The sequence below is a fragment of the Centrocercus urophasianus genome, unplaced genomic scaffold (assembly GCF_019232065.1).
Source record: "Centrocercus urophasianus isolate 14NV4802_14NV808 unplaced genomic scaffold, USGS_Curo_1.0 seq_11, whole genome shotgun sequence".
NCBI classification, from domain to species: Eukaryota; Metazoa; Chordata; class Aves; order Galliformes; family Phasianidae; genus Centrocercus; species Centrocercus urophasianus.
Window position 1 is genome coordinate 2,802,849 of NW_024884253.1, and position 19,924 is coordinate 2,822,772.

Sequence of the window (19,924 nt, forward strand, 5' to 3'; positions counted from 1 at the left end):
CACCCAAAAATCAAACCCTGAGATGGCATTTGTTTTGTTCTTGATCTTTGCAGCCTTGTTACAGAAATACTTGGACAACTATGACCTTAGCATAAAAGTGATCTACATCCTGGGCACGCTGGGATTTTCTCTAGGCACTGCAGTGATGGCGATATTCCCCAACGTGTACGTCACCATGATAATGATCAGCACTATGGGAATAGTTTCTATGAGCATCTCCTACTGCCCCTACGCACTTTTGGGACAATACCATGATATTAAAGAGGTACGTGAAATATTTTGATCAAAGCAGGGCATGAACACTTTTCTGAAGATCACAGTGACAGAGGAGATTTTCTAAAACCAGTAATTTGAGAAACCTGCTTGTAGCACAGATTTGTCCTTGGGAGCTGCTAATTAAGTCAGATGGAATTGGCATGAAGTTCTCTGTAGGGTTTTCTCAAAGTTGCTTTATCCTGTGCTGAGGTGTGAGAGGATATGATAGATTCTTGGCAGTCTTAGATCTTGAGGTGAGTCTGGAAATGCAGCTATGGATGTGGGGAGATGTAATGTCCTCATTTTTGCTGGAACTGAGGACATCTTTACTTTCCAGATTTTAGAACTGTTACATTTGGATTACAGACCACATGAGCATCATATGTTTCAACACATTTCTGTGCTGGTATCGGGAGGGAGATTCTTTTTAAAATCACAGAAATAATTTTCACCAACAGTCTGATGTAAATTTCTTACAAAAACTAGTCCGGGAGTCAAGTTCATGTAGGAGTGCCCCAGTAAATATCTGCTTCAGTGTAAGGAGGAGATGACGCTGTTGCTTTGGACATGCGTAGTGTGGTGCCATAAGGATGGCATAAAGTTGATGGTGGCTGAGACATTCAGGTATGATACCAGTGTTGGAATATGCAATTTCCTCCCTTGTTTTACCTCCTAACATACATTTGTTGTATTTTCCAGTACATTCACCACAGCCCTGGGAACTCGAAGCGAGGATTTGGCATAGACTGTGCAATTCTGTCGTGTCAGGTTTACATCTCCCAGATCCTTGTGGCCTCTGCCCTTGGTAGTGTGGTGGATGCAGTTGGCACAGTCAGAGTCATTCCCATGGTGGCTTCAGTGGGATCCTTCCTGGGGTTTTTGACAGCTACCTTCTTGGTGATTTATCCCGAAGTCAATGAAGAGCCAAAGGAAGAACAGAAAGGACTGGGTCCTCCGGAGACAACTGAGGGCAACAGCACAAGCACAGAGAAGCCAACCGTCCTGAAGCTCACACGCAAAGGAACCACCGCGTCGGAGCTGGAGGGCGAGTCAGCTGTGTGAGGCCGCCGCTTGTTGCTCACCCACATTCCAGGGAGTGCAGGTGCAGGATCAAGAGCTCTTCTTTTTTTCTTTCTCTTTTTTTTTTCCAGGAAAACAAATTAGGATCTTCACTACTTGTAGCTAAAATTGCAGAAGAAAAGGCAGTTTCATGCAAAAATGTAAACGAAGTTCTGTAGTCCTTAATATAGGTTTGAACAGGTAGCTGTGATGCTAATTGCTTTCCCTACAGCTTAGAAATGTCATTTCTGAACACTTTTCTATTACCAAACATTTAGATTTCAAGTAAGTTTTATTTATCTGCATGAGACAGTGTATACAATTAGCAGTTAGAAAAATTAAGTTTTCAGCTGATTTTTAACTAACTGAAAATGGAAGCTATCTTGACTTACAGTCTCCTGCTGTTTATTTGTCTGAACATTTCCAACTTCACTAGTGCAGTAGCTGAATGAAATGCTTAGACATCATGATCAGTTCTTTTCATATGCATATTATTGGTCTAACAGCTACAGTTCTTGAACGTTAATTTTAGAAGTCATATTTTTGTTAGTGCAATTACTACAGAATTGTTTCATTTTCAAGGAAAAAAGCAATTACTGCAGTTTCTGAGAAACTGCTGTGAATCCTTTCGGTCTTACTGCTCAACAATTACTCCCAAATCCGCTGCTTGTAGGTGACATTGAGTGAATGATGTGAACTGTAGGTGGAAGGACAGCAGCTGGGAGAGGTGATCAGCACTCACAGGTTTTTAATGCAAGTGCTGAATTTGATGAATGTCATTGGAATATGCTGTGACAGTTTTTAGCTGGGAGTTTTGCGTACTGGTGAGCTCTGGGGCTTTCTTGGCACTTAAACTTAATCATCTTCATGCCGTGAAGGAGGGTGTCCCTGGGGTCAGCTTTGTGGGATGGGTGTGCAAATTCTCATTTGGTGGAAGGAAGTCATTGCTTACTTGCACTTTTTTGCTCCTTTAACCTCCAGGCTGGGAACGCAGCAGTCAGGTTAAAGCACAGAGTCAGTACAACAAGGTGAACCAAAGGCCTACCTCTGTAACTTTATGGCATAGTCTGGTTGTATACAAATTTGTGTCAGAAACAGTTTCTAGGCCTTAAAATCCAATCCACTCACGTGTTGCTGTTTCAGTCCCTGTCTGGGAGGAATTGTAGGCTGGAGCTCTTCTGAGCTGCTCTACCAATTTCGTCAGCGCAACCTCCGTGCCCCTTCCTTGATTCAGGACATAGCTGCAGTGCAAAGACATTTTCTGTGAAGAGTTTAAAAGAGTTGAGCTGATCTGAGTTACAGTTTTATTTGGATTGCTGGCAGTGCCCTGGTCCGTGGGCAAAGCTCAGAGATCCGGCAGCCACTTAAAGCGACTTCAGAAACTGAACTTCCATCTGTCGTCTTCTAAGGAGCGTTTGTGATGCTGTTCCCTCATCTTGGCGTGGACCTACGGGCTGCAGTCAGTCCTCGTGCTATGAACAGACAAATCACAGCTCATCGTAAGATTTCTGCTGCCTCAAACTTGTGATACTACAGTACTTTTAACTGCATGTGTAAATCATGCTGCAATATAGTCACTCGAAAGAAATATATATATTTCAAAATGAAAAGCAGTTTTTAATAATAAATTACTTGAATTGTCGATGTATTTAAGAAATGTATGTTTTGGTATATTTGAAGCTGACACGCAGTTTTGGCCGGCATCGGTGAGGAATTCCTGGTGGCAAACGTTGTGAGCTGAAGGCTGTCGGTGCGATGTCCTCTGCTACAAAGAGTGACAGTGTTGTGCTTAGGCTGCTGGAATTCCGAGCACTAAAGTACATGGAATCGCATGGGACTTCTTTTTTTTGTTTTAATCCAAGTGTCTCAAAGAATCTTTTTTTTTTTAAGGTGAATATTTTTTATCTAGAACACATACTGTGAACTGTGTTCTGACAGGGGAATAGTACTACTGAAGAATGTGAGACCTTACTGAAGAAAGCAGTTGTGAGAAATATTTTAACCGAACTTCTGCCGTGAATTTTATCATCTCAGTTACATTTAATATATTCTGGTGATATTCATATATATAGAAGAGATGCGTGTTATATTTCACCCTATAACTGGCATTCGTGTAAAATACATACTGAGTTAGACGTTTTAAAGTGGCTTTACTATTTTATTTTTAAAACTTCTTGAAGATTCTACTTTTGTTTCAAGGAACACTGTCAAGTACTCCTTATGTGAACCTTGTTTCTTGCAAGGTTCTGCTACACTTTTTATAGCTCTTCTGGTCGCTGCCAGCCTTACTTATTTCCCCACCACTCACTAGTTCTTTGATGGTGAATGTAGCTTCCAACCACTACTGCTCTGCGTAGCATCTTTGTAAGCCAAGGTTTCTTTCACAGCACAGTCGAGTCACCAAGGTCCAGCTGCAACGAAGGAGGAGATGCTGAAGCTCCCTCTTGCAGACTGATGTTGCATGCGTTTATTTAGTTTTCTGTGTCGTGGCAAGCGGTGAGGATGACATCTCAAACCTAGAGCATTTCAGTCAAAGGCAGAGCAGGTCCAGTTTGTCCCAGCCTCGTTTCTAGAAACTGACATTAAAATGGGATTGTTTATGGCATTGTTTAGGGTGTTTGTAACACATCAATATGCACACTGCTTTGTAACAGGAAGCTCTATTTCACTGCCCTACAAAACCGAAGGAAATAATTGTCCATTGTAAACATGCCAAAGTATTTGTAGTATTGCCAGAAGAGCTCACTTCGGGCAGCCCCTGCCAAAGCATCTCCTCCTGTCCCTCGGCCAGGCTGTGAAAGCACCGCGCGCTTCCCCTGCGCTCACAGGGATCGTTTCTGACATCTGTTGATCAAATGCTTTCTCTTGAATTTGAGAACTTTCCTTTTCACCCCGGGGCATCTCAGGGTGGAGTGGGCACTCATTTATTTCTAAATGCATCCTTCACCTTTTGATACGAACTTCCCTTTTTGTCACAATTAAAATATAAATTAGCATGATTTTACGTCTTCATTGCAGAGGAGAGAGTTGAAGGGGCTTTACTTAATTCCTGATGACAGCAAGTATCATTGTTACTTGCCAGTATTTCTGTACAGTCCAACTAATCCTGCGTGCTCCATCTCCTTCACTGCAGTAGGTTTGTGGTTTTGTGGTTTCACTCCAAGTTGCTCTATACTGTAAACAATTTTAATGAATTTTGCTGCAGTCTTGGTGGCGCGCAGCGCCCCTACATGAGACACTGATAGAGCTCAGATTGCTGAGCGTTTCACCAGGACTCTGCGGTCGGCAAGCTGCACGTCCTGAAGTATTTCACATGAAAGCAGAGCAGCTCAAACCGCACTGCTCCGAAAGGCACAGTGAGGATTGTGCACCGTTGGATTATCACAAGAGTCTTATTGGGCTCAAACTGTTTGTGGCTGGCAATTACAGATTCCAGAAGCAATAATTTCTTAGGAATGTTTCCCTTCCTGCTGGTTAGATGACTTTCATAGAGATTTATGACCCAAACAGGCTTTTTATAATACAAATCTGGTTGTGTTGGCTAGCGCTGGCAGTAAGCAGTTGTGGTAAGATGTGGGTTGTTCATCATCAGCAGGGAGGAAGCCAGTAAATCCAGCAGAGGTTAGTGCTCCTTGAAACTCCTTGCCCTTTTCCCCTTTTATTTGGAGCCCTTTCCTGCAGTTTGAAATAATTCCTTCTCAGAGGGAAGCTGGCATTTACCCTCCCAGCTTCTACTGCAGAGCCCGTGGTGAGCAGGGCTCAGCCTTCCTCATCTCTTTCCCATCTCATCCAAATCCCCTGAGCACTTGAATGACAACAGCACCAGTAATGATTATTGCCAGATACCTCAATAAAGCCTCAGTTCCATCTAAAAAATGCATCTGCCCACCCTGTGCTGAGCTTGGCCTTCATCACCCTTGTCACCATTACAGAAGGCAAGGCTTTTCACGGCTATGGTGCATCTCTTGCAGTAATGTGGGTTGCAACCACACCTGCCAGTGAAGGTGGAGGAAGTTGTGGTTGATATCTGGGAAAGCTTCCTCCATGCTAGGCAGGCAGGCAGGCAGGCAGGCAGTCACGTCGCAGGGAGCAGCAGTTTTGGTGGTCACTCCTCTTTTCAGTAATTTTCTCTAAATGAGAAGCTGATTCACCAGCCACCCTGCGGTTCGGTCTCTGCGATGAATTCTAGTTCAATCACTGAGAGTTTTTTAGGTGTGTGTGTGTATGTGTGTGTGCATGTGTCTGTGTGTATATAGCTTCATATACACACTGCTCGGGCCAAAATACCGTTGGTGGTTGTGTGCTCTTTGTCACTGTACTCGACAATGTTTTCAACTGAGTTCTTCCAGGCTTTCCCTCATCCTTGTCTGATGCGAGACGAGCTCAGCTATAAATATATATCCTATTTAAGTGAGTAAGTGAACTCCTGCATGATATTCCAAGCACATGTAGCAGCTTCGGCATCTGCAGTATCCGTTGCGAAAGAGAAGTTGGTTTTATTTGCAGCTGTTTTGTTCTTGCTTCCTTTTAATAGGCCAAATAAATGTAATGAACACCAAATGTTGCACAGAAATGTTATGAATGACTGTGTAGAAGAGATACCAAATTTTATTTTTCTTTGCAGAAACTTTATGGTAACAGAGAGTCCTCTAGCTGTTATTCTTAAATGACAAACTGAACGTTTGTGAAGTGCGTTGGAAATGGTCATTTTAAGACATGATGCTACCCAAAGTTTTCTGTTTCTCATGTTGCATCAAGAAAAAGCGGCTCCCAGAGGCAAGCTGCAGGAGCTCAGGTACCAACTGCTGTTTGGCTTTAGAGGTTCAGCAGCCTGGGCAGTTCAGAAATTACATTAGGTAACTTTCTAAAGGCTTAGTTGTCCTTCTGTAATATGGCAGTAGCACATGGCTTCAGTCTGCTCGAGCAGCAGGGTCTGCTTGTTCACATATTCAGTTTGTTATGTGATTTCAATTGCATTTCCAGGGGGGTGGTCTGCACTTGGCTTCTCCCTGTCCTTTAGCCTTGCTGTTCCTCACCATAGAGAGGTCTGACATGGATGAAAATTATGGCTGTTTAGTGGCAAATATTTTCCCTCAAAAAAAAAAAAAAAAACCACAATAAAGTTTCTTCTTAAATTCAAAGGCTTTTGCTGTGTTTGTGGCCTGCTAAAGCTTTACAGAAAGGCCAGGACACAGCCTCAGTTCAGCATTCTCTGACATGTTCTTAAAATTTGGAGTTGGGGATAGAGCTCTGGAAGCAAAGCCTTCCTTGAGCAAATCATTCCCTTAGCCTGCACCTGCTCACTACTCAGTGGTAGTGAAATTGTAGTAAACAGCCCCAAAACCAGAAAGACTGAACTATTAACAAATTGGCAGTTCTCAGTTATTACTCTGATGTAACATGAATGCTAAGCCCTTTTGGTAGCCCAATGACCAGCTTATTTTAAATGCCTCATATTAATAGAAAGCTGCATATAGGCATCTCATAGCAGAAAAAAAAAAAAAAAGAGAATATTTAGTTCCTGTGTGAACTGGCCATACGACAACTACTTTTTTATCAACTTATTAAGTTGGGGCACTATAATAGCTCTTGCTGAGTTTAGCAATGTTTATAAGCATGTGTTAAACACATAACGTTAAGTTTTATGAGGAAAAAGGAATAAAGAAAAGTAATGTCACAGATGAATGTTTGAGTGCGTAGACGGCATAATGTATGTATGTTTTTTATTTCTACACTGTTGAGCTTATTTTCTGTTTTAAGGTTAAAAGAAAAAGAGTTGTTGCATGAGAACTGTTTTATTGTGTTCTGCACTTTCTGTTCTTTTTGTATAATCTTGTTTTGTTTTTTTTTCATTTATGCATAGAAAACAAAAATCAATTTAGAGATATTCTACTCCACAAGACATTGTGTTCCAATCCGTTGTTCTGAATTTCGATCTTAATAAACATTTCAGTAAGAGTTTGTGGTTTGCATTCCTGTGTTGTTTGTAGGGAGCTTGGGTGGAGGCACTCAGCGATGGAGCCGACACTTGGAACATTTGGGTATATCAGGGGAGGGAATACAGACAGAAGAGCAAACTGCTGCAGCCCAGGAGGGCTGCACGTACCTGAATACAGATTCTGCTTTTGCCCTAGTTGTTCTGACCTGTTTCCAGGTGGAGGTAAGAGGGAGCTGTCACCTGCTCAGCCAGCAAATGCTATCGCTGAGAATACGAGGGGGAGTTTAGGGTTTTCTCTTCAAGCCTCACCCCTCCTTTGCCAGCCTATCAGCCTCTTTCTGCTCTCCTTTTCCATGGTGTGACGCCCTGTGCAGTGGAGGGCTTAGGAGAGTTTCTGGAAGAAACAGGGTCATTTGAAACTGGTTTATTTGGGTTACAAATAACCAGTTCACAGCAAAACTGGTTAACCACTCAGACTCTGCCGGGAAAGCAAAAGGGACACCTTTATCAGATTACCCATGCCAGCTGCCTGGTTGAACTTAGAGCACAAAGAGCTCTGTTTTATTAGTTGAATTTCCATTTACTTACTTGATGGATTTGGTCTGTGAATTCTCCTTAGGCAATTTGTCAGGCCCTGTGGCATCAGCTCAGAGAAATCAATGCCCGTGCAGCATTTGGTTCATTCATCTCCCCCCAAGCATCCATGTACCAACTCTGTCCACCATGCCAAAAAAGGGGAAGATGGGAAACCTCACTGCATCCTTTCCAGTAACAAGGCAGGATTGTTTCAGGGAAGAGCAATGGGACCTACAAAAGAAAAAAGCAAACTGCTGTCACTTCACCAACCCCCAGTGGGGGTCAGTCCCGGCATCCCTTGGGCTCTCCACAAACCCCCACATCCACCTTTCCCATCTGGGGTGGTGGGTGGTAACGCAGTCCCCATGCCCATCACCAGCCTGCAATGCTTGATGCAGAGGTAATGCCACTTGCCAAGGAAGGAACAGGGATTTAGCAATCCCACACAACAGGCTGGGGTGCTCAGGCAGCTGTGCCTGGCAGGATTTGTGTGCACTGTGTGGTTGGCCACACGCAGGCTAAGACAGAGAATCACAGAATCACCAAGGTTGGGAAAAGCCTCTATCTATGATCATCCAGTCCAATCATCCACCTGCTACTAGTATTTCTCCATTAAAGTAGTGAAATTGTAGGATCACCAAGAATTTCACACTGTCACATCCAGCCTTGTGACATGAAACTTCTGCAGGCACAGAGGTAAACAGGCAGAAGGGGACAAGGGCACATCAAAGAGAGCAAGGAGCTCAGGACAGCAAAAACAGGCAGAGGGCATCCATCCCACAGGGAAACACTCCCTGAGGGGCTTCAGTGATGAAAGGGGCATCACTGCAGGAGAAAATGAACCAAATCCTATGGCCAGGGGTGATGGGCAGTGGGGAAAACCAGGTGGGCAATCCTTCAGCATACATCCAGCATCATCTACTTTGTCCTCAGCCCCTAAATGGAATCTGATCCAATCACAGACAAGAACAACACTGCAGCCATGCAGCAAGTGACAGCCAGCACCTGTGCTGCATCCTGGAGCAGTCATGGGGGGAGTGCTGGAAAGGAAAGTAGATTCTTCAGGCAAGAGTGACAGAGGCAAGTCAAGTAACAGCAGTGCTAAAATGGGTTTCTGCTTTTCTCCCCTGCTCTAAACAGATGAGAGCGAAAGGCAAGGGTCGTTCAGTACTGAAAAAAAGACGCCTATCCCTACAGCACTCCTACAGCAGCCCATGACTACAGGCTGAAAGGCAAAAGAAGCTGTTTCCTACCTCGCTGCACAGCCCACAGGGGGGGATCACAGCCAGCACACAACAGCCGGACTTTTCAAGCAGCTCCCGTCCCCGTGGTTAATGCGGCTCATTTCTAGAAGCAAACACTGCCACCCCTCGGCCTGAAAAATCAACAGCAGAAAGGAATCAAAAGTCAACCTTGAACTGCAAGAAGCAAGCAGTGCTCCAAAGAAGCAGAAAAGGAAGGAATGGCAGCACAGGGAGACTTGGGAGATTCAAGTTACAGCTGACCAGTCCTAACAGCAGCTCAGCAGCTGGGCAAGAGAGCTCAGAGTGCTGCATCTGTTCCAGAAGTGGCTTCCTGAAGCTTGGAAGGTCTTTATCCCCACTCAGGAAGGCAGTTACTTGGTGTTGAGTGGAGAGAGATAGAGAAGTACCCAAATCTCTGCAGGCAAGTGAAAACTGAAATACTGGCTATAATACAGGTTGGCAGGATGCAGCGACTTTTTTTTCTGGTTTATCTATGCATTATTTATAAATATTTATACATCATTTTGAGGAGAAGGCAATCTCCAGTAGAACACAGAACTTTCCCACTGCTGTTTGGCAGCCCGTTTTGAGCCCTGAGAATTTGCCTTTGATTTGAAAAGCTCAGCAGAAGTTTTACAAAATCTAAGCATTCAAGCAGTAGCATTTATAACATCAACATCTGCAGGAGTCCTTGCTAAGTGCCAACACAGTGCTGTGTCATGAACACAACTGGAAGGTGCTCTCACCTCAAACAGCTTACTGCAAGCTCACAGGAGAGATGAACAGAGAACATATGAATGAAGAGGCAGCCATCAGCAGGATTAGTGTGTGCTGCTCGCTGGCAGCTTAACTTACCAGACTCTTAGTAGGCAGCATGGCAAAGAGCAGCTCTAAGGGTATCTGGGGTCTGAGAATCCCTCCCCACCACCAAGAGGCCCAGCAAACAGCAGGAAAAGAACAAGCGGACTGAAAACTGGGCTAAACCCCAAAGCCCTGTTCCTGCAGGATCACTGTCATGTCTGTAACACTGGAGCAAAGCAGAAATAGTGAGTAAACACATACCTGAGCTTTCTCATCTCATAGGAAAGTCAAAACAACATTGTGCCCCCAAATCAGTCACATTTGTATCGCTGCTACTCCTGCCCTTAGGGATGACTGCTGAAGGATCTGTGTTTCACATGGTTTTACCAGCTGTGGTTAAATTGCACTCCTATATGCCTGTGTTCAACAGCCATAGCAACAGATGGTATTAGAGAGCAGTGTTCTGAAAAGGAGCCATCTAATCAATAAATTATGTTGCTATTCAATCAATACATCATAAAATTTCTAGAAGAGTTCAAGCATAAAAATTGGCATTTACACAAGCAGGTACCAGTAGAGACAGCAAAGCAAGGTCCAAGGAGTCCAGCAGGAATCAGGCACTGGCAAACAGGCTGCAGTAGCTGGGTACATCTCTGCAACAACTGACATCTCCTCAGCACCTCAGCTCCTGTGTGTCTCTGCAGACAGAACATAATCACTTCCACCTACCACCAGCAGCCACACAGCTGCCTGGGGAGGAAATGAGGAGTCTGGAAGTTACAGAGGAAGGGCTCAGAAGGAGGACACATGAGCAGCAGAAGCTGGTTTTAGAAAGGAGAATATGCAGAGAGAAACACAGGCAGTTATTCTTAGCACAAAGAGGTGAATGTAAGTCAGTGTAAAAAAAAAATACAGTTCTTGTATTGTGCACTACATTACACAGGAAAAAGGAACAAAGAAAAGCCAGAGTATCAATATAGTGTTTAATATTCTTCAATTGAAAAACACTAAAAAGGTAAAATTACAGTTATCATCACATAAAACCTTTCATCTGAAAGATTTACAGATGGAGTATACTTTTAGTAGTTTACATTTCTATCAGGCCTACAGTTTCAGCTTATATTTGTTGAAAAAGTAGCAGCCCATTTGTTCCTTCTGTTGATAATAATTTAAGCATTGTATTCCACTTTACTCAGCACTGATACAAGTAAAACTGTTCTGCAAAGATTGTTTTACTTGCAGATGATTTTGTTATCAGTGGAAAAAGAGTACATTAGGAAGTGATTAGGAAATGCTGCTTGACAGAACCCTTTAGAAGGCAATTTGATGATGCCCACTTCAGTAGTTAAGGCATAGTTTGACGACTTTGAAGGTTCTATATTGAATGTCAGCAGTTGCTCTGATTACAGAAATGTTGGCTGAAGGGAGGACCGGCAGAGATTCTTTGCACAGTTACTAAAAGGTCGCTTCCAAAAGCAAATGTAATGCGTACAGTAGTTAAATAAAGTATTTCAGATGGGGAAAATAATGTCAGTTTCATAAATGCCAAGTGCTGTGCATTGTTTTTAGGAGAAGAACAGTTACTGACACTGTGCAAGTATCCTGTTTTAGCAGCAGGAAGTTTCCAGTGCTATCAAGAAGAGTCTGCCTGTATCTACCTTTTAAATAATACAGCACCATAAATATATACATACAGTGATCATGGGCAGTCTTCCCAGCTAATTCTAGCTGATAGTTCAGAAAGATAAATACTCAGCATTTACATTAACTCAATGAATCAAACAAATCCATTGGGTGTTTTGTTTTTGCTTTCATTCTGGGATTTGTTGTTTCCTTGTTTGATTTCAGTGAACATTTCCAGCTACTATATGCACTGCTGAGAAAGAGCTCCTGTGGAATTACTGAGCTTATCCTCAGCAGCTTCAGCTAATTTAATGTAGCCTGCATAACAGACCTGGCCTGCAACTCAGATCCTTCACAATAAAATATGGTTAAGTTTAAGCCAGTGATCCCTCTACTCACATTTCCATTTCTTTATCAAATGTGCAGGTGCAGTACAAGGTGCAAGGAGAGAATCATTTCAAAGCTGATTTTCAACAACAATGCAGCTACTGAAAATAGCTGAATAAATACAAAAATAACACTGACAGGTGGCTGAAAAAGAAGTAGCTAGAGTAACCAAGGTCTGAGGTCTTTTTTCCAGCACAGGTAGACATATTTTGAATAGCTTCACTATTCAACTTTCCAAATGGCAATTTTCCCTTCTTCCTTTCCAGCACCACTGAGGACGTATCTGTCCTCTGCAGAGCAAAGAGCCTTTACTGTATCAGCGTGACCAAACAATTCTTTCTCCACAGTCTTCTTCTCAGCACTGATCACGTAGATCTTCCCTTTGATTTTGCCTTGTGATGTTCCAGTGCTGCCAACCCACATCTGGAGGAAAAACGAAACAATATTTTTTTGACTCATGAAATTTTAAGACATAGTTGAGATAGGGTTTTCCTTTGCTAAGCTGGAAAATGGCAACGAGTGAGAATTTCCTTCATATGCATTTGTTGGAGTAAATGTCTTCCCCTCCACACAAAGAGGTTCCAAAGAGATCTCTGGGGAAAAGAAAATAATCAGACTGCTGTGTCTGATTTCCATTCCTGGAAAAAAAGCAAAGGTCATAACAGAGAAAAAGATCACTGAGTACATGAAGAAACACCACCAGGACAAGTCAGCAGAGCTCCTGCAAAAAGATAAACTGCCTCAGTGACTGGCAGGGCAGCAGGAGGGGAGTAATTGCCAGTAGACATGGAGCACAAGGATTCTGATCCATAGAAGCACAGAATCATTGAATGGCTTGGGTTGGAAGGGACCCCAAGGATCATTAAGTTCCAACTCCTCTGCCACAGGCAGGGCCATCAATCTCCAGATCTCGTACTGGACCAGGTTGCCCAGGCTCCCATCCAAAAGCCCTCAGCTTGCCTTAAGTTTCACAGGTACAGTGCAGACAGAAGCTGTCACTTCACCACTGTACAAAAACGACAGCCTGCTCATATCCTGAGTGCTATGACTAGTTCTAATCACAGTCTGCAAGGACATTGAGAAGATTCAGAGAAAAAGAACTGAAACTATCAAGGGCAAGGAGCAGCAGCCGTAAGTGAAGATAAAAATAAAAATTAAGAAGGCTGAGTTTGTGCATTCCCCCTCCATGGTATTGCTACTGCCACCATAAGACACAGGGCGTGGTGAGAGGCACCTGGTCCGGCCTGGTAGAACAGGGCTGTGGTCTTCACACGGATGGTTTTGTACAGGGCGAGTCCAGGCTCCCAGAGGCATGTAGGTAAGAGGAATATGAGATAAGGTAGTAAGGTGATATTCAAGGTGTAAGGTGAGGAGAAGGCTCTGGGAAACCTCATGCTCTCTCATCCATGACACACTCAGAGCATACATTGCACCAGGCAGCAGCGTGAGTGGGAGGAAGCCCTAAAATAAGAATTAAACATACCCAGCTCTGCTTAGGGGAGTGCTGTATCTAAAGCTATATTTCATTTCTGTTCACAAACTTAGCCAAAGGCTGGATACACAAAAAGCTTTTCCTATCTCGTAAGACACTTCCTGAAAAAAAAAATGTCATTCTACAAGATGGATTCTCATCTTGTGGAAAACCTGAGGGGAAAATGAAAATATTTTTCCTTTATATTAGCTATTTACTTGTAAGTTAACCCTAAACACACCCATGTCGAATCACAACTACAGTCATTTGCACAGCTACTGATACTACCCAGAAACAGCAGGTACAGCTGGAGGCCAAAAATGACAGGCACTCAAGACAGCTAGGTAGGAAGTGTTGGCCCTTTTGTCTCTGTTCAGTTAGACATGCAGTAACAAAACAAGAAAAAGGTCATCTACAAAAACAGACAAACAATAAATGCCAAGCAGCAAGGCTATTAACCTTTTCCAAGGTTTAGTCTTAGGAGCCCTGAGATTAAATATCAAGGGACCTAAACTTTCAGCTTCTACCATTCCCTGAAAATGTCAATGGCTAATAAAAGTCACCAGGCTTTTAATTACTTATGAGATTTTTTTGGCCTGACATGTATTTTGGGCTACAGTCATAGCAGCCAGTTGTGGGGGGCTATGATTTAAAAGAAAAATCAGTGTTTTAAACTAAGACATTGGCAAACAGTCTGTAAGGAAGCTAACTAATAAAAGCCTGTGAGAGCTGTAAACAAAGCTTTGGTAAAGAAGTCTACAACAAATGAAAATCAGTCCAAATGTCTCTCACCTGATTTTTGACTTGTATCATGCAGGTAATCTCAGAGCAATCCTGAAGATGAATTTTTTGAGGTGTGCTTGCAAAGTCTTTGGTGTTCCAAATATACAGGTCACTACTCCCTGAGTAAGATGCCCACACTTCATTTCTCTGAAGCACAGAAAGTTATGTTTAACCTTAGCACTGCTGACAGCAAGCATACTGCAATAAGTAACTACACAGTTGCTGGCGGGTCGCGACAGCTTTCTTCACACCATATTAGCAGTTCAAATGTAATACCTCAGGAAAGAGCTGGAAGCAGAGGAAATATGAACACACATCCTTCAGGTGATGCTCAATCTTCATTTGTAGTCGAAATTCGTAAGTTGACATTACAAATATGCAACTTCCAGTGCCTTCAATATCAGATAAAGGGTTATTAGCAGAAGTGCCAACTCCTTTCACATCCATAAGCCTTGAGCAAAACTGGCAAAATAAAATGCAAGCACCTAACAGCTGTCTTATTTCTCAATCAACAGTGACATCTTAGAGGCTCTTCCTGTTTTTTATAGTATCTATTTCTTACTTCTGTTTTCTTCAAATGCTGGTTACTATTTTTGCAGTACAAACACCTGTTAAAGTCCAAAAATAATAAGAGAAGAGATTCCTTTACATTAGGAGATGCCACAGTTAGGTTCCCTAGTACACAGTTCTTTTAATCTACAGAACTGAGATGAAGTGTTTGTGCTACAAAGTTAATCTTTAACCCACCAAAGCACTGCTACTACTTGCTGCACAAATTCCCAAAGACTGCACCTGCTTTCTGTTTCCCCTGTTGATCTGTTAAGGTGTGCTTAGATACAGGCTCCTGAGCATGGCAGTACTTACTATGAGTGCAGTCTTGAACACACCACCATTTATGCAATTACATCAAGTAATTTATTAAATTACTTCAAGGGAAAAGATGTTTAACATAAATGCTGGCTTTATTCACCTAGACACTTGCAGAAGGGGTGACAAGTTCTAAACGTGCCCAGTTTGAGGATTACCAACTGAGATCAATACCATAGAATCAAAATTAAAGTCAAAATACCAAAAGCAACTTGCAGATGTTTACCCCTTCAGACTTTAAAACAACTTCCTCTAAGCTTTCCATTCCAATCTACAGGAGTGGCCAGGAGGGGTCAGGCAAACAGTGCAGCCAGAGGCCACCTCCTGTAGCAGAGGCAGGATTCTCAGGAGAGACTCAAGCTAATTAAGACTTTTGCAGGCCTCACTTACAGAAGGCTACTTAAACACACCAAGTGGGAACTGAGGGTAGAACATCACGTATGTAAAGTCAGAGTGTGAGTTTAAAGTATTGGTCTGACTAACAAAACAGCTTTTTTATTTTTTATTTTTATTTTTTAATTTTTGAGGAATTAACTTACAGCACCACAGTTGGTCATTATGAAGTTTAATAGAAGTTAGGTTTTGGCAGGGCAGCTGAAAAGCACGGTTAACCTTCAGAGTGCTGATGTTCCAAGCAATCACTGTTCCATCTAAGCTGCTTGAGTATGCTTCACTGCTGACACAGACAAAAAAAAAAACAAAACAAAAAAACACCAGTATGCTGTACATTCACATTCAGAACAAAATTCATACAGAAGGACTTGCGAAATCACAAGTTTTACAATAAGCCAAAGCCCAAGAGGCTTCAAGGCCAGATACTATAATTTTAACAGTAAGCAGTCAGCTGTACTCAGCCATTTCAAACAGTGACTGGAGTTTTGAAAGGATGGGAGCACACTCATTCTGTGTGAACACCAAATGCTTGAGGAAGGACCTACACTTTTTCCCTACCTATGTTTGTTTTACACTGCTGGTTCTAAACAGTTCTATTTTGCTCATCACAGCTGGTTTTAGTCATGTTCTGGAGTGTCCAATGCCATTATTTTAGTGCAATTTAATTATTTGAGTGTGCATTATTCGAGTGTGCATTTAAGCAGCCCACAGCAACTTCTGAGTTACAGCCAAGCATCCATCCTTCTAGCTGTTTGTCTCCTGTTAGAACTAATGTATTCTGGCACAGATACTTTTTTCTTCGTCACAGATTACACTCCAAGACCTTACCTCACTAGCAGCACTGCAGGCTAATTCAGGCCTCTAAGTGAACTAGAGCACGGAATACATCATGGTTGAAGAGTTAAACAACAGAAACATCCCCTATAGTTTTCCTGAACACTGTTGCCTTTTCGATTTTCTCTTTTCCTCTCAAGGCAGGACCAAAACATCTCAAGATCTTTTTTCTTTGCTACTGCACCTGAGAAAACAAATCATGCAATCCCTTCTACTTTTGACATTTGTTTTCTTCAGATAAGAGTACCTTTTCCAGTAGGCCCTAATCACACCTGAGCAAATTCCCCCTCAAAACCCAGTCATGCCTGCTGCAGCACCAGAACTAAGGCTTGTCTCTGGTCTGTCACTCTAAGTTAACTAGTTCATGCCTTCAGTTACACCCTTCCCAATGCTACCAAAAGATTAAAAGCATTTTCTCTGAACAAAATGAGGAATGTACTATTTCCTTTAAAAACATGCAGGATAAACTCTGAAGCATGTTGTAAAAATCAACAATCAAGTGCTCAAAGCAAAAATGAAATGGTCTTTAAATTGCATCTCCAATGATTTGTACAGAGCCACCAACTTCCAGCTGCTCTACATCTCGCCTGAAGAAAATATTCCCTTATCATCTTTGTTCCAAAGTACATAATGATTTTTCATTAGGAAGGAAATAGTTTGCAATACACAATAATGGGAGCTACAATACTAGACACAGTGATGTCTGACAGTAGTAGGATGGCTTTCTATTTAACCACAGGAAGATTCTCCTTAACACTCGTGACTTTTCCAGTCTCTCAACATTTTTTTGTAGATGCATTTTTAAGCAGAAAACATTGTAATTAAATATACCTGGGTATTCCATTCTTCTTCTCCACAACTATGTCTGTAATATCAGAATGGTGATCATTTAGTTGCTTATTACAAGACATACTGTGAGTGTTGATTATATAAATAATGGAGTCTTGAGAACCAATCCATACTTGACTCTGTTCTACCATTACCATACAAGTCTGGGGAGAAAAAACAGGATTAAATACAAAAAACAAAACAAAACAAAACAACCCACTTTTTAATATAAAGGAAAAAGGCTACGTTACAAGTCACAGCTTTCTGGTGATTACAGTAAGGGATTAAAACTCAGCACTCCAGTATTTATCCTTTGCTCAGCTGGAGGGAGCAGAAGGACAGACCTCTTTGCTGAGTTTAACTTTCAGAAAACAAGATTAATTATGTATTTTGGTAATTGGTTCAAAGTTGTGTTTCCTGGCTTAAACAAAGTAGAAGTTACAGAGGGCACTGGGGAAACCACAGAATTTGGTGTATTTCTGTCTTCTGGATTGGAAGCTGTACTCACCATCTGATATAAACACCCTTCCAACTTAAAGTGGTGCCTAGGAAAACACCACTTTCTCCTTTATTGTGCCTGGAACATCCCGCCCCCATTCAGAAATTCTTAATTTCTCCCTCCTGAGTCCCACAAGACCCAGGTCTTCCTCTTCTTCTCTTCCTCCTCTTTAGAATAGGTCAGCATCCAGCTCTTCTCCAAGATTTCTGTTTTTCCTCTACCATCAGCTTTGTCCCCCCCCTTTTCAATTTTTTTCCCCGCATTCATCCACAGAAATGTTTCTCAACTTCCACACAAGTCACCTATGAAGCCCTTTGCTATGTGTTCCCTCTTCCAAATGTTTTTCACTTGGTCCAAAGCCTGTTTCAGCCCTCCCTTTCACTGACTTTTTCAATTCAAATTCCCACAAGTAACTCTCTTTGATCTGTTGTCTGAGTCTTCTTTTAGAACTATTTTATCACCCACTAGTTTCCTTACACATTTCTCCAGTTTTTAGCTCTTCAGCACAGATGACTTTCCAACTGTGCTTAGGGCTATCTCCGTTCTCTTTTTATATAGATTCTTTCCACTCAGCTGTTTCCAACCAGCCTTCCTGCTCCAAGAACCCACTGGGCTAGCATGCCATCTCCTCAGTCAATCCATCACTTCCTACCAGTTGACTTGTTTTGTTACAAAACCTTTTTCTCTCAATCTTCCCATTTCTCCAAGTTAACTGCAGCATAACTCAAATATCCTTCAACTTCTAAGGGATGACTGTCTGGCCCAGTGTTAATTAGGCCATCAGCAACAGAAAAAAAAACAAGCTAAATCATCAGTCATGGTATGAGTGTTAGTCTTACCAGTTTACAGCGGCCCATTCTGAAACAGTGCTGCTGAATAGTCCAGGTAGATGCATCAAAGACCACAACTTTCCCTTCGTTTAAAGCACACCACAGTTTTGGATGAGCGTTGTCAGGTCTTTCTGAAATGTCAAGATGCCCTAGAAACAAAGCAGAGAAGATGAGAGAAGAAAATAAAACACTTCTGAGACACATGGAAAAAACATTATTAGAGGCAGAGCAATGAAATGCTTCTGTGTTCTGGAACTTAAATCACCAGTTAACAAATGACACAGTTCACACTGCATTTGTGCTCCTTATCTAATTGGTGATTTCAGCTGATGGTTTAACCTCACACTTCAATGTTATTCAGAGCAGAGATGATCTTTTTCACTGACAAATTAAATGTTTAGATAACTGGAATTGCAGGCAGGCTTGTAAGCCCTATGAAATAAATCTAGTGACTCCATTCATTCCATCTGCCACATGACTGTTTCATTTAGAAGAAAGCAAGCTCCATTCAAAGAAAGAAAAGCACAACCAAACCCTCCACCACCACCACACACAGATTCTCCATCCAACTTTCTGAACTGTGGAATTCACTTTGTGCTTTTGTCTCAGGAATTACACGTGAACTTAAGTCAGGAGATGAGTAAGGTTATGAAATTAACTCAGAATTAACACCTCTCAACTCAGATTCATATCTACTGTCAACAGCCCCAGATGAAAGTGCTTTTTTTTTTTTATTCCTTGTTGTTGTTTTAAGTATGATCATGTATTTGTTCCCTCACAGACCATTTACTCTTGAAATAGATCAGGATCACGTAACAAAGGATTTTTATTTCTAGGATTTCTTCTTTGCCTTTTGGCCAAATGCACATTTTGAGCAAGACATACACTAAAATCCAGTGAGTTCTTAGTGCCTCTGAATCACAATCCCTATGCAAGTCATTTCTCACAAGTACACACTAACAGCACGCTCCTCACTTCCAGGTGTGAAACCTGAGGTGAAAACCTTAGTTTATGTTCAGGCTAAAATCTCATTAAGTGCACATATGACTGCTCTGAAAAATCCAAGACTATCCAAATTAAGCAGCTAAAATGAGATGAAGCTTTTGCCCCTGACTTCTTTTTTCCAGTGCATTTTCAATTAGTGAGATATAAGTGTGCCAAATATCACACAGAAGATCACAGGGAAAATAATACTGCATTCTTCAGGCATGGACTTAAATCCCATGGGATGAACTAGATATCAGATCACATACAGTGAGAGTCACAGGAATATAGATCTAGCTGGGATTTCTTCACTGTGGTTCAACTAAACACTCCTATATGACTACTGAAAATGAGTAGTGACTATGAAAATGAGCAGTGAACACTGGTCAGTGCTGGAACATCATTTTTCCACCCTGCTCAATAAGCAAGGTAGAAAACTTAATGGCAAACTGACACATTAACATATAATTGAAGACAATTAAAACACATACACACATAGGATGGCAAATTAAGACTGTGAAAGCTACCTTAATATATCACTATTCTTTTTCA

General features: G+C 41.9%; 2 protein-coding genes across 6 annotated transcripts in view; one reads left to right on the forward strand and one right to left on the reverse strand.

Annotated features, from left to right (window-relative positions):
• SLC45A4 (solute carrier family 45 member 4) overlaps window positions 1-7,275 on the forward strand; it is a 65,907-nt gene extending 58,632 nt beyond the window's left edge. For 2 of the 3 annotated variants that reach the window (XM_042839749.1, XM_042839750.1), the window contains exons 7-8: window positions 54-265; window positions 955-7,275. In XM_042839749.1, coding sequence (XP_042695683.1) covers window positions 54-265; window positions 955-1,317 — 575 coding nt within the window. In that variant the 3' untranslated portion in view covers window positions 1,318-7,275. The remainder of the gene's footprint in view (window positions 1-53; window positions 266-954) is intronic. The other variant, XM_042839751.1, reaches the window with a different exon arrangement.
• Window positions 7,276-10,837: 3,562 nt separating this feature from the next.
• Window positions 10,838-19,924, reverse strand: part of DENND3 (DENN domain containing 3) — a 38,582-nt gene continuing 29,495 nt past the window's right edge. The window contains exons 18-23 of one of the 3 annotated variants that reach the window (XM_042839747.1): window positions 18,398-18,537; window positions 17,063-17,223; window positions 15,544-15,677; window positions 14,414-14,529; window positions 14,147-14,284; window positions 10,838-12,306 (exon numbers count right to left, since the gene is read on the reverse strand). In XM_042839747.1, coding sequence (XP_042695681.1) covers window positions 12,106-12,306; window positions 14,147-14,284; window positions 14,414-14,529; window positions 15,544-15,677; window positions 17,063-17,223; window positions 18,398-18,537 — 890 coding nt within the window. In that variant the 3' untranslated portion in view covers window positions 10,838-12,105. Of the gene's footprint in view, window positions 12,307-14,146; window positions 14,285-14,413; window positions 14,530-15,543; window positions 16,416-17,062; window positions 17,224-18,397; window positions 18,538-19,924 lie in introns of those variants that run through there. The other 2 variants (XM_042839746.1, XM_042839748.1) reach the window with 2 other exon arrangements.